Source organism: Talpa occidentalis, unplaced genomic scaffold (genome assembly GCF_014898055.3).
Source record: "Talpa occidentalis isolate TD23 unplaced genomic scaffold, MPIMG_talOcc4v2.1 talOcc4.9, whole genome shotgun sequence".
In the NCBI taxonomy this organism is placed as follows: domain Eukaryota; kingdom Metazoa; phylum Chordata; class Mammalia; order Eulipotyphla; family Talpidae; genus Talpa; species Talpa occidentalis.
The window spans coordinates 25,876,163-25,890,179 of NW_023605305.1; the positions used below are offsets into that span (position 1 = coordinate 25,876,163).

Below are 14,017 nucleotides of genomic sequence, written 5' to 3' on the forward strand. Positions count from 1 at the left end.
CCTCTCCACACCTGCCTCGGCAATACCAGTCCCCAGCATCTGCTGGTCCCTGAAAAGCAGAGTCTCATGAGACTCAGACTCAGGGTGATAGTGGGGGGAGAGGGTCAGCAGGCTTGTAAACCTCTCTGGAGTGAGCCCCACCAGTATGTTTACTGCGGAGAACTACACGGGCAACTTGGCTCCCTCCAGCAAGCTCTGATGTAGACGATTCTGAGGGCTGGCCACCGGGGTTCTTAACCTGTCTTCAAGAGCTCCCAGCTCTTGGGGGGTGGGGGGGTTAGACAGAAAAAATGGAGCCCAGCCCCAGGGAGAAAGGGAACCTCCCCCAAAGAGCAAAGGCCAACATCTGGCAGCCCTCTGCCCCCTGGTGGCCTCTGGTGCTCACTGCAGCCTCACTGCCCTAAGAACCTTCTGCCAGGCAGCTCTGGAGTCCGCCTGGAGGGGGCAATGAAGTAGAGTGGACACGCAAGGACAGCCTAGGTCTGAAATCCAACTGTACTGCTGGAGCTCTTATTATTACTACCTCAACCATTTATGAGCTGAATGAATGACCCAGGGCAAAGGACTTAATCCCTTTGTGGCTCAGATTCAGATTTATAAAACGAGGTTGGTATCTACTGCATACAGTAGCTTTGAAGAACAGTATGATAATCGATATCAAGTGCATGGACTGCATACTCCTATGTAACACACAATAAATGCTAGCTGTCCTAATCTCTATTTCTGGGCTCGGCACTGCTCAGGGGCACCACGTGAGTGGGAAGCCAGAGACGGTCGTTACCTGCAGGTGAATTCTGGTCCTGGTGCCACTTAACCTAGTTTGGGCTTTGCACCAGTCAACTCGTCGCATGATGACATGGAGAGGCAAGGGCTGATGAGTTTGACAGCATTCTTCGAAATCCTTCAGGAAGGCACCGTAACGGGAAAAAACACCTTGTCTCATAAGCCCAACCTGGCCAGTTTTCTAGGTTGGTTACCTTCTTTGAAGTAGCTGGCTCGCATCCCAGGGCAACACTGGACGGAATACGTGTCTTTATCCACTAGAACCACCTCAGTGGTGAGATCTCATGCAGAGGTACAGTAGACACCATTTTACAGGTCTTAAAGATCTCATCTTTTTTCATTTGATTAGCACAAAGGTACCCTTCATCTGCTCCCTAATCAGCATAAAGTGAGCAGATGTAAGCCTATCCCCTAAGACAGTCCTTCTGAGGCACTGCTGATGACCAAATTATACCTGTGATGGGAGTAAGGCTGAGTCCTGGGACAGATGAGTAAGGGACAGATGGGCTCACACACACAAGTTGGGTAGGCACTGCCAATGGCTTTGGTAGAAGCCCTTTTTGGAATTCCAGGCAGTGGAGTAAAAGCAAGTGAGACTTAGGGTGAGGCCCAGAATGAATTATCTGGGGATCCTCTACTAGCTGTGAGAATTTAGAGACATTAATCTTTGTGCCTCAATTTCCCCTTGTGTAAAGCTGCAATAAATTGCCTTCCTGGAAACGTGTTTAGGAGGGAGAAGCCTCTGGCAGGTGGGATTGGTGGGAAGCCTCCCCTTGAGAGACTGCAGCTTTAAAGTCACTCCCGCCAGTGTTGCTGGGCTCCCTGCTGCCTCCCCCTTCTGAAGCTGTTTCTCCCTCAGTCCAGTCAGTCGGGCATTACTATTTCTCACATAGGAGCCCTGTGCTCAGTTCTTTTCCTAGCAACCAGTTACTTCTCCCGCTTCAATCCCCCACCTTCCCGCCCTTGCTAATCAAGCTTCCGGTGTAACCAGAGAGTGGTAAATGGAAACACCTTGTTCCGTTGTCTAAGACCCCCGAAGACTCGACTTCAATAGCCTCTGCCCACCCTGGGCTTTCCTACACCACTTCCCCAGCCCTCACACAACCTCACTCTCCCCATCAGGATCTTGCCTTGAAAGGGGGCAGCTTCAGAGCAGCCTCCCGGGGCTGGCAGTTGCTTTCTATCCAGACCAGGTCTGCACCGCCTACAGGCAGAAAGGCTAGATTTCTCATGGAAAGGTTTGATACAGGGTGCGCGCAGCATGTTTACATGCTCCACTTTCACCTTTAGGAAATCTCTCTGGAAAGGCAGTGCAGGGAGCAAGAACAGAATTCCCTTGAAGAGGATGGTGTAAAAAGATGATATTGGAGTCAAAATGACACGGACTACCACTTGCCAACCAATGATCCGGGTAAGCCAAAACACTGAATCCTTACAGCTGTGAGGTAAGGACAGCAGCATCTGCTCGGCACACCACGTGTTACGTAGTGAGTACTTTCCGGACTATGTCCCAGGCACTGTCCTAAATGTCTTGCTGCATTAATTAATTTAAGCCCACCACAACTGCAGGAAGTAGCTATTATTGTCTTCATTTCATAGACACTGTAAATGAGGAAAATGACTCTCAGAAAAATTAATTCCCCGAGTTCACAGAGCTATGGACATGCAGCAATTACTGTTTTAAGGCAGTGATACATAGGACACACTCTGAGACCCCGAGGACTGATTGTGGGGTTTCTACAACTGAACTAGCACCGATCTTATTTCCTCAATTGTAGCAAATAACACAGACCAGTAGGTGTTGTAAATGGACTTACCATAATGTATTTATTTTAAGTGCCATTCATGCATATCAGTTCTGGCAGCAACAATCCTAATGACACTTGGAATATTTCTTTACAGCACTAACAGTTACAAAGAATGGGTGCCGTTCATCATAGAGGCAAAATATGAAATCGTGCAATAGCAAAACCGTAGAAACATTAAAACACTGACTGTCCAACAGCAGTACAGAGAGCAGATTGTGTGTGCACAAAAAGCCAATGCATTTTCATCACATATATACAATATAGATATGTACACATCACCCTCTGAATGAACAATATCAAAATACTCTATTCCATTTGAAATAATCCCCAGATTATTCCCTCCCACTCAAAGGACATCTGAGAGACACGTATTTACAAGAACACACATGAATACATTTACATTTCAAAAACAGCCACAAATGCCAGTCGGATTATTCTCCTGGACAGAGTGCCCCTGTTTGATTATATGCTGCCCCGTTTGATTATATGCATTATTTTTTCCCCCAAGTCTTCAGTCAATTTAAGCCCAAGACAGAAAACCTCCTCTGCATTAGCAACTAGCACCTGAAGCAGCTGCTGGAGGGATGCTCCACACCGCAGCCCGCAGCCCGCCCTCTAGAGCCTACTGAGAAGGGCCGTCCCAGGCTCCTGACCACCTGAATCACAAGAGCGGCTGGATCTAGGTGGAGAGTCTGCCTCCAGGGCCATTCTGGTAAGTTTCAATTCTCATAAAAATATTGATTACTGCAAATCAGTAAATGATTGCCAAATGGGAAATTACTTCACACAATGTGTAAAATCATCATTAGTAGTTTCTACTCAAATCACTCAATAGGAGACTGCATTCCAATACCCAAACTGTTTAAAGTGCACACTGTTACCCAAGCAATTTTTCTTCAAAACAGCTATTTTGGTATCTAGAAAACAGTGACTTGAGCAGACTTTTGAAAATCACCCCTTTTCTTTCAAGTTTTTGCTCTGCAGGCTGCTATCTTATCTGGCCTCTGATCCATGTAAGGGTGCCTGGTGACTATCTTTCCAGAATCCTCTGACTTGCACTGATCCAAGGGGTTGGAAGTGAGCTTTCTTTTTCATGCCAAGCAGGGTCCAAACAACAGGAACATAAAGCCCTTTCTCTCTCCCCAACCTCACCAGCCTTAACCATGGTTGGCTTTCCAATGATTCATTCAAGGCAACACCCCATTAAAAAAATTCCCACACACATTCTCAAACACTCTCACATACACACAGAGAAACAAAGATGTCTGTTTAGTTCAAGTAGAGATTATTCAATCACAGAATCACTAAGGTTGATTAAAGTGATTGAACCATGGCTGACAGAGACTAGAGATGCGAAAAAGCAACCAGTGGGCAGTTGCTTTGATGGGACATAGGATTCCCTATTAGAACTGAAAAAAATTCTGCCTTTTTTTTTTTTAAACTAAAGAACCAATTCAAAATCTGTTCATTAAAAATAAATCTCACTTTTTAGTTTTATTATTATAAAACTGAGACAATCCATGCAAAGTAATTGTGATATAATATGAAACAAAATAAAATAGCAACTAATAAAACCCCCAAAGACGAAGCTATATTTCAAAGAAAGCAGCCAAATGGCATGCATACAGACACACGTGACAACAGAAACAGCAGGAATCTAACAATAATTGCACTGAAGACTGAGGCAAATAAAATCTACGGGTGGCTCTACCTTCCATTCTGGCTACCCAAATGGAAAGCAAATGAAGAAACTTGCCCTCCTGTTGCCCAAATGATCTGATTCAAATTCCAGAAAAATCCTGTTTAGTTAATATGCCTCAATCAGCAGGAATGCTAAGGTAGAGTAATATACTCACATGGTAAAAGGAGTGACAATAAAAAGAATTACACAATCTCTCTCTGATTGTCTTGTCTGTAAACTCTTATCAAGAAAAATAATTCTGTGCTTTCAGACACTGCATTTCTCCTCAATGAACCCAATAGGAGCTGAGCATTCACAGAAGGGAGCAATAAATATTAAAATAACACTTTTGAATAATAAATACATATGTGAATGTGGAGGCACTGATTTGTTTGTAGAGCCAAGCAATGTCCAGCTTCTAACCAATCAAATACATTTTAGAGTTGTAATGCAGATATAGGAAAAGAGACAGTTACAAGGTACATTAAAAATTCTATAATCCCCCAAACATCAAAACAAATTTGGTCAGTTCTTTATGCTGCTCAGGAACAACCTGCCCCTTCAAATTGTTGGGTTCTTTAAAAAACTCTTGGGTTCTTTAATTTACTGAGTCAAATTCATTGCCACAAATCTGAAAAAGATTAAATAAGGGGAACTGGGTTTTGAAAAACTATTTCCATTCAGTTGCCTACATCAGTTGAAAGCATCCTGCAGAAAATAGCCTAAGAAGGAATAAAAACTCACAGTAACTTTCTTTTCAAGACATAATAATCCAATTAGGGAGAAAAAAAACCTTTCAGTAATTTTTGTACATATTTACACATATGAATCTATAAACTGCTTGCAGCAAAATAGGCTCTGCCTGAAAAATCAGTCTGGCACTTGTGGTCAACATCAAACTGACACAAATATGCAAAAGCCGTTCAAATCACAGAACAATTAGGAGCTACATAGGGCAGCTGGCAAGGAGACAAACATGTAGTACTTGTTTAGGTCAGATAAAAGCAGTACGTTATTCAGCTAAAATCTTTGATTGTCTTCAAAAGAAATTCTGATAACATTGGTTAAGTGATTAGCAACTTTGCTTTCTCAACTGGATTCCCTTGAACCTTTCTCTTCACTACAGAGAAAGTGACACTGGGGTCTGGTGCCTTGCAGACTGACAAGCTCTACACAATTGAATCCCAATCAAAGTCATCCTGGATGTCATCTGGAGGCAGGGAGCGCCGCATCTGGAAGGCTTGGGAAGGCATCATGTGCTGCTGGTTCATGGCTCCGTGATGGCCTGGAAGAAAGGAGACAACATCACTTGGGTAAGCAAGGAACAGGAGAAACAAAGAAATGCCTATAGAGTAATTTCCTATGTGCCAGACATCCACTGCACATTATCTTATTAATCTACCCAAAAGCTATTCTTAAGATTCTCTCAATGTAGGTAAGGGGGCCCAGATTTAAGACGATGAGCAACCTAAAAGTCATACAATGAGCTAAGGGGAAGACAAAGGATTTGAACTCATATATTTGACACCAAAACCAAGGCTTTTCTCACTATACCAGGCTCCAGGCAAGGACATAAAGAGTGCTCAAGTTTCCACATGCTGACGTAACCTTTCTTTTATAGTCTGTTTTGCTTCAATATGTGTTTCAGTAACATGAATTGACTCTCATGACAATGGTAAATGGTGAATGATGTCAGTGTAACTCTGAAGTCACATGAGGTGAGACTGAATTTTTCCAGCAAGTTCATTCTTGTGCCACCAAGTAACGGCAGGTGAATACAGAGAACGTCAACACAGCTGAGTGCAGTAAGCCATGGAGGAGCCCAGGAGTGCACGATGCCTCATCACCCATGTTCCTCCTCTTGGATTGATATGGCTATCGCCAGTTTTGATACATTCTGTCTTTGTCTCCATACCTTAACAAACACCCTTCCTATATTAATTTTTTTTCTTTTTTTCAATAAAGAATGAGTATACCTACATGTAAAATACTTCCTTTTATCAGAAATTTATAGGCATATACTTCTACCACTGTGGAATCTTTACTGTATTATTATAGCTTTTCTTAATACTACAAAGTTTCTAGTCTGTTGACAATCTTATTTTTCTCAAAAGTCCTGTAATTTTATAATATGTAATTTATAAAATGCTAGTAAGATTTTTAGTGTATCACAGTATAGCAGCAATGTCTGTATTTTTTTTTTTTTAACTTACAAATTCCTTACTATGTGCCAGGTGCTAAAACTAAGGAGATTTACATATATCCTCACTTAATCCTCTTAATACTAGGACTTAGTAGTGTTATTAGCCCCCTTCACAGACAAGAAAGCTGAGACAGGAGGGCTAGGGCCTCCTATCAAGTGGCAAAGCACCAGGATTCAAACCCTAGCAATCAGGCTCCAGCATTTTAACTACCATATTTTGCCAAGTCACTAGTGCTGAGGAGGGAGAACACTCTTTCTTTTTCATCAAAGGACATGTTCCTTCAAGCTACCTGGCACACATCTGTTTTCTTTTTTTGGATTTTAAATTCACACTGCCTTTTATCTTATCTTCAAAAAGCCTAAGTAAATGGTGGTTTGAAAAAATAATAACATCAGGGCTTCAGTCTTGCTTTGGCTACTTACTAAACTGGTGGTTCTATGTAAATTCTCTCTCCTTCTGAGTCTCAGTTTTCTCATCTAGATAATTCGTAAGACCTCTTCCACCACTAAAATGTGCCTCTACTGCCCTACTAAATGCAACCAATCCTATATTCTAAAAGCAAGGAGGAAAATTTATGAACCAGTGTATCTTAAAACTTGCCTCCTCTAGAATGCACTTTCCTGGAAACTCTATCTGAGGTATGGAGGGAAATTCACTAGAGGGAACTTCATCAGAAAGAATACAGCAAAGTATACATGAGCTAATAACCAAAGTAGGTTTATGACACCTGCCAAGTCCTGTTGAAGTCAAATAAGCCTCTAAATTACCTAAGATTCTAGGACAAGTTCTATGCTCCTAGACCACTTAGAGAGGAAGGGTATTAATTTAAATGACAGAATCTGTGGGCTAAGAGAAACTTCAGGTCATACGGGCCAAACGCCAAATAATATTTGAATCCTTTCAACGAGCAATGAAGCCCAGCAGCTACCCGGACTTCATACCCCAGGTATGAACAGGGAGTTCACTCCCTCCTGAGGCAGACTCATTTACTATTAGGACAACATAAAGCTTTTCAATATTAAACTCAAGTACCAAATGCAACACATACACATCCCAAGTTACCTGTAATCGTTGCTCCTGGAGTGCTAAGTGCCTGTGGGATATGAGGATAACCAGGGGGTGGCATCACTGAAGGAGGGAGATTTTGCCTGGAGTCTATGTACAAATTTCCTAGTCAGAAAAAGAAGACATGTTACCATAAGTAAAACAAATGAATCATTAAAATCTTAATAGTATTGTTATCTACAACTAAAGTAAGCAGATTAAGCAGATGAAAAGATATCCAACATCACTAATCAACTAGGAATACAAATCAAAATGACAATAAGATACCACTTCACATTCATTGGGATAGGTATTATTAAAACAAAAAAAAAAAAGAGGAAATTAACATGCTGGTGAGGACAGAGAAACTGGAACCCTGTGAACTGTTAGGCTGGAATGGAAAATGGTTCAGCTGCTGTGGAAAGCAGTATGATGGGTCCTCAGAAAATTAAGCATAGTATTTTTTATGATCTAGCAATTTCACTTTTAAGTATATAGCCACACGAACTGAATGCAGGTGTTTATAATTCCAAGTTCATAGCAACATTCATAAGAGCTAAAACAAGGAAGCAACCCATGTTCATCCACAGATGAATGGATAAGCAAAATAGGGTATATACATAAAATGGTATATTATTCACCCTTAAAAAGGAAATTCTAACATGCTACAACATGGATGAACATTGAAGACATTATGCCAGGTGACGTCAGTCACAAAGATAAACACATATGTGGAGAACTTAGAGTAGTCAAAAATCAAGAGACACAAGGGTTTGGGAGGGCAGGGGATGGAATGAGGGGTATTGTTTAATGAATACAGCACATTTATTTTTTAAGAGTAAAAGAGTTATGGGGATGAATAGTAGTGTTTGTTGCATAAAATTATGAACGCATTTAATGCTACTAAATTGTACACTACAGGATGATTACAAATAGGACTTTCATGTTACATATTTACTAACATCACTGAAAAAAAATTTTAAAGAGTATGTATCAGGAAGATACCAATAGCAGAAATGACAAAAGAGTTAAACAGTTATCAAAAAATAGCTTAATGTCTGGCACATAGAGGACAGTCAATAAATTTAGCTTACACTTAAATAGTTCCTATGTGGCAGACAGTAAAGGAGATGCCTGTATTGACAAATTTATGGAATGAATAAGTAACTTTTAAGAATCAAACATCCACTGAGGATTTCAAATTAAGTAAGCTATTCAAAATGAAGAAACATAAAAGATTCTGAATATATCAAAAGACAGATTTCATGAAAAAAAAAAAAAAATGCCACCTGACTGGGGGTTTTGAGAACATGGGAAGACCAAACATGTGAAGCAAAGTAGGATAGTGGCTAAAGGAAGTCACTCAAGGTAAGAGTAGATTTTTTAACATCAAGCTTAAAACCAAGGTAGCATACAAAAAAGTCAATTTGGAGATAAAAGGCAAAATAACAAAACAGAGAGAAAGAACTTGAATATTAAATGCCTACAGAATGCAAGTTGGGAAAAGCAAATATGCAGGCACTGCACTCAGAACAGAAGAGATGGTTCAGTTCTAAGGACAAAGAGTAAAGAAAATATGAAATGAAAAATACTGAAGACAAATTTTAAGTCTGGAGTTTAAAAAACATCAATGGGCTATTTAACCATCATGTTTACTCTTCAAGAAAACTGTGACCTTTTAATTTTGCTTAACCATTTTTACAAGATAGGAAAAAAGTTGATTTGCATTATAAGTCTATACAAATTCAAACTGATAACATCATAACTATGTTCCTATGAACGTGTAAGTATCTTTAAGACATTTAATTCTTGTTTGGTAATTTAATGGTTAAACATAACAAGTTAACCACAAACGATAAAATAATCATATAAATCATGATAGAAAAAAGTCTTTTTATCTCAACTTTCCTATGATACACCCTTAAATACATAAATTGATTTTGTTCACTTATTAGAAATAAAAAGATGTAAATGGACTGCTGTCACCATTAAAAATGTGCCACCTGCCTCAGTTACTGAACTTCATATGAATGAAAAAAAGAAAATTAAGAAAATAATTAAGTACATACCTGTTCCAATGTGTTGGGAAGGTTTTGTTGGATGCATGGTGCCATGACAGACATTTTGCTGAACATTACTCTGTGAGTGGATAAGGCCAGTTTGTGTAAAGAACTGATTAAGAGAAGAACAAAGATCAGCAAATTGAACCTGATCTAAAGACCAGTTCTTGAGATCTGCTTGTCTCATACTCTCCATCAAACCTATGAGGAAAGCATTAAAAATAGTTAGTATAGTTCTGTAAACATTGCAAAGGTACTAAGACAATTTTTTATTTTCGGTTCTCAAAATTTCTACTTGTGATTTGCCCATGCAATGAAGAATGACGCTTTAAAATTATTAAATGCCTGATTCTTTTAAATGTGGTCAAATTTCTTTCACAACCTTTTTTTTAGTATGAAATGATTTTTAATTCAACCTTGAAATTGAAGGTGTTTCTACAGAAAACACAAAAGTTAGAAACATAAGCTATTGACAAATTTGTTCGTGTAAAGTACAAAAAATTTATTCATAAATAAAAATACTTGTAAAGAAAGATAAAAGACAAACTACAAACAAGAACTAATATTAACAGGACAGCAAACTAAGACTAATTTACTTAATATATGTTTACAAATCAGTAACAGCAGCTACCAAAAATTCAATAGATAGGCAAATGGTGTGTTAATAGAAAAATACACACACACACAAAAAAAATACAAATGCCTTTTAGACATATTAAAATATTTGTCAACTGTTACCCATAATAAGACAAATGGACATTATAACCAAGGGTAAAAGTTTTCACTTTCTAGATTGGCAATGTTCCAAAAGTCTAACACCATTCTATTTTGCAAAGGCTTTGGTTCAACAGCTGATTTCATACATTGCTAGTAGGGATGCAAATGGCACAACCTCTTTTTTTTTTAAAAAAGATTTTGTTTATTTTTATGTAGAAGAACTGGGGTGTAGGTCAGAGGTGCAGGGATGAGAGGATTTACCAGACACACAGTGGGGAGCAGAGCAGGCGAAAAGGCACTGCTATGGGGAGCAGCGAGCAATACAGGAGAGGTCTGCTGTACTATATGTGGGTTAGCTCCTCGGTGGGGACTGAACTCAGGCCATCGCAGTGGGTCGTCCCCGTGATAGCACTGAGACTTTAACCCCTAGGCCATTAGGGAGACCCCAGTACAACCTCTTTAAACACAACTTGGCAATACTGATATCTAGATAATGAATGCATATACCTTCTCATCCAAAAACTTCACTTCTAGAAATCTAATCAACAGCTCTATTTATTCAAACATGTTTTCAAAGATGCAGATATAAAATAGTAACTGTAATATTTTTTACATTATGTTTACTGAAGTAATGGTTTACAATACTGTATGTTTTTAAGGTATATAATGTGTGTTATCTAAGAACTTTTCTCTGTGACTCTGCTAGATCAACTGGCAACAGTTTACTTATGAATTTTGCAAAGTATTGTTTTTAAGCATACCACCAACTGCATATAAAGTAATGCTTATTTCTACTACAAAGACGAATCTAATAGGGAAAACAGAATCCTACACATTTGGTTCTATGACAAAAGGAACCAATACTCACCTTGGAATTGTGAAAGATCTACATCTGACCAATTAACACTGCTGGCAATTCGACAGCTTTCTTTTAGCATATCAAGTGTTGCATACCAGTCATTTGAAACACCTACCAAAATAATATTGAAAATACTATGAATCTTGAATAAAGTTTGAAATATACACTTAGGGAAGACAATGAGCAATTTTAATTGGTGAATAAGAACCAACACTGCTAAACATTTAGAAATTGTACTTCCAGGATAAAAATCTTACTAGTGGTTGGTAAATGTACAGATGGGCACGGTAAGGGAAGAACCTGTACACAACTCCAAAGAGTCCCATTCACCTAGTCTATGCTCTCTGGTGTGTAAGCAATGTCAGTTAAACACCTCACCAGAAACCACCTAACTTAAAAGCAGTATTTTTTTTTTTTGATTCAGGTATAAAGAATATTTTGTCCTGTGCAATTTATCATCCTAAGATAAGATACTTGGCGGGAATAAGCAAAGGAAGAAGACTGGGAACATTCACTAAATACTTAAATGAAGGTACGAGATCAGGCATTCCTATTTGTATTCCCAATGTAATCCTCCTAACAACACTGTGTAAAGTATTTTAGTTCCACTTTTCTTTCTTCAATAATCACAAAGTCACAGTTGATTACAGACTGTGCATTTCTGTCTTCTAAATGCTCACAAAATATTTGCTTTCTAAAAAGGTGAAACAAGAATTAAAACCAAAACCTGCACCAGTTGTTGATTCTGCCTGTCTTACCACAATAAATCTTAATCAAGAAAATTTCCAGGTCAATCTGTAGATTGAACGATTTACAACTCTAGGGTTATTATAGTAAGCAAACACAAAATGATACAGATGAGAAGGGTTTTGGTATGAGTATATATGTATAAACCCAGTTAACAGAGGACAGATGCCTAATTCACAGTTAGCCAAACACAAGTCAGGAGACACAAACTTACCAGAATTACAGGATACCTGCTGTGGTGGTGGGGGCGGCTGATGTGCTAACGTCTGATGCTGATGGTTTGGATGGTGCTGTATGTGTTGATGTGGAGAGGGATGCTGGGGGTGTGGGGACTGGAGCTGGCTGTGTGGCTGCGGATGCGGCGCTGAGTGCTGGGGACGCTGCGAATGCTGTGTTAAACCATGTGGTCGATGGGGCGGATGTGGAGACGGCTGAGCGTGCATCTGGGGGTGGGACAGCGAGACTTGTGCAACTGAATTACTGCCCGTGGTATTGAGGCCACTGCCATGACTGTTGGACAGATTGCTTTGGTTGCTGTGTGGGTGAGAGCTCACTGTGCTACTAGGAGAGTGCTGATAGGAACAGGAAGTGTGGGACTGCTGGGAAGATTCAGAAGGGATGTTCATCAAACCTAAAAACAGAGAACAAAATCATTTGTAGTCAGATTTAAACTATTTTATGACAAACATTTGCAAAATTATTTACAAAGCAAAGGTTTATGTTGCCAGAAAATAACTTTGGTCTACTTTAACAAATACTGATGGAACATCCACTGTACACTGGACTCTGGGGTTACTGGCAAGTGTAAGAACGATCATTCCCTGCTTCAACTAGCTCATGAACTAGTAGGAGAGGCAGACACTTGAGGAGATGATGTTCAATAATGAAAATACTAAAGCAAATATATACAAAGGGGATGCTTCTTGCCTGTTTACCTAGGAATGACCCTTGCTACAGACAGAAAAGGCTTCCTTGAAAAGGCTGTAAAAAAGGGTGTTGAATGATGCTGTAAAAGTGGGAAAAGTGGGAAAGGTGTTGGGTGACATTCAGATGGTTCTCTGAGGCCTGATGACCAAGATTTTGACAGGAGAGGGAAGAAATGACATTCAACATGGCTAGAAGCCCTAAGACTACAAAAAGCAAGATAGCCATCTCTGCTGTTCTTTTTCACTACTCTCATGACACAATCTTAAGATAGACACAGCTTAGGAGTTTAGAGCACACATTTCATAGCACCAGAAAGTAGAGATTAAAATCTCTGCATTGCCATTTACACACTTGGTAACCTCAGAAAGTTATTAACCTCAGAAAGTTATTAACCTCTCCAAGCCACAATTACCTCAACTATAAATGGGTATGATAAAGTACCTACTTCATAGAGTTGTTGTGAGGATTAAATGCCATGGTACAAGTGCAGGCTGCAGGATGAGCTCAGTAAATATTAGCTGCTATGATGATGATGATGATTAGGCCAGAAGTGCCTAATGTTAAAAATAATGTATGTTTGGTTTGCAAGTAAACACTCATTTTAATAAATCTTATTGCAACATTTGGTTCTATATAACTAGGCTATTTTCATATCTTAAAGGATAACTCGTACAGTGTTTTTCTGAACCAAACACAAAAGTTATATTAATGAAAATTAAAATTTCGCAGCATAGTGTCAACTACAAAATAATCAACTTTTAAACAGAAATAAAATTATTCTCATGCTTTCACTAATAGTAAAACTGTTATGGGTACATTGTAAGATAATCTTAAAATCTAGTAAGTAAACGGGCCTCCCTGGTGGTGCAGGGGTTAAAGACAGCGCTATCAAGCTATTGCCAGCCACTGCAGCAAGAGTTCGATCCCCCCCGCTGGCCAGGGAGGTGACCCACATGAAGCAGCAGACCTCTTCTGTCTCACCCGCTGCTCTCCTCAGCAGTGTATTTCAGTCAATCTGCCTGTTCCACATCCCCTCACCCTCTGCACCTCTGATCTATACCCCAGTGCTTGTATGCATGAATAAATAAATCTTTAAAAAAAATCTAGTAAGTAAAGATGTTATAGGCAGAAAAATTAATAAAATTTCTTGCCTTGGCCCTGGAAAATTGTCATTTCTAGGGAATAAA

The 14,017-nt window shown here is 39.4% G+C and overlaps 1 protein-coding gene across 6 annotated transcripts in view; it reads right to left on the bottom strand.

Annotated features, from left to right (window-relative positions):
- Positions 1-5,072: 5,072 nt before the first annotated feature.
- The window catches only part of FOXJ3 (forkhead box J3), an 83,240-nt gene continuing 74,295 nt past the window's right edge, over positions 5,073-14,017 (bottom strand). For all 6 annotated transcript variants that reach the window (XM_037500650.2, XM_037500652.2, XM_037500648.2 and 3 more), the window contains 5 exons: positions 12,118-12,534; positions 11,166-11,267; positions 9,590-9,781; positions 7,539-7,646; positions 5,073-5,557 (listed from right to left, as the gene is read on the bottom strand). In XM_037500650.2, the coding sequence (XP_037356547.1) occupies positions 5,442-5,557; positions 7,539-7,646; positions 9,590-9,781; positions 11,166-11,267; positions 12,118-12,534 (935 nt within the window). In that variant the 3' untranslated portion in view covers positions 5,073-5,441. The remainder of the gene's footprint in view (positions 5,558-7,538; positions 7,647-9,589; positions 9,782-11,165; positions 11,268-12,117; positions 12,535-14,017) is intronic.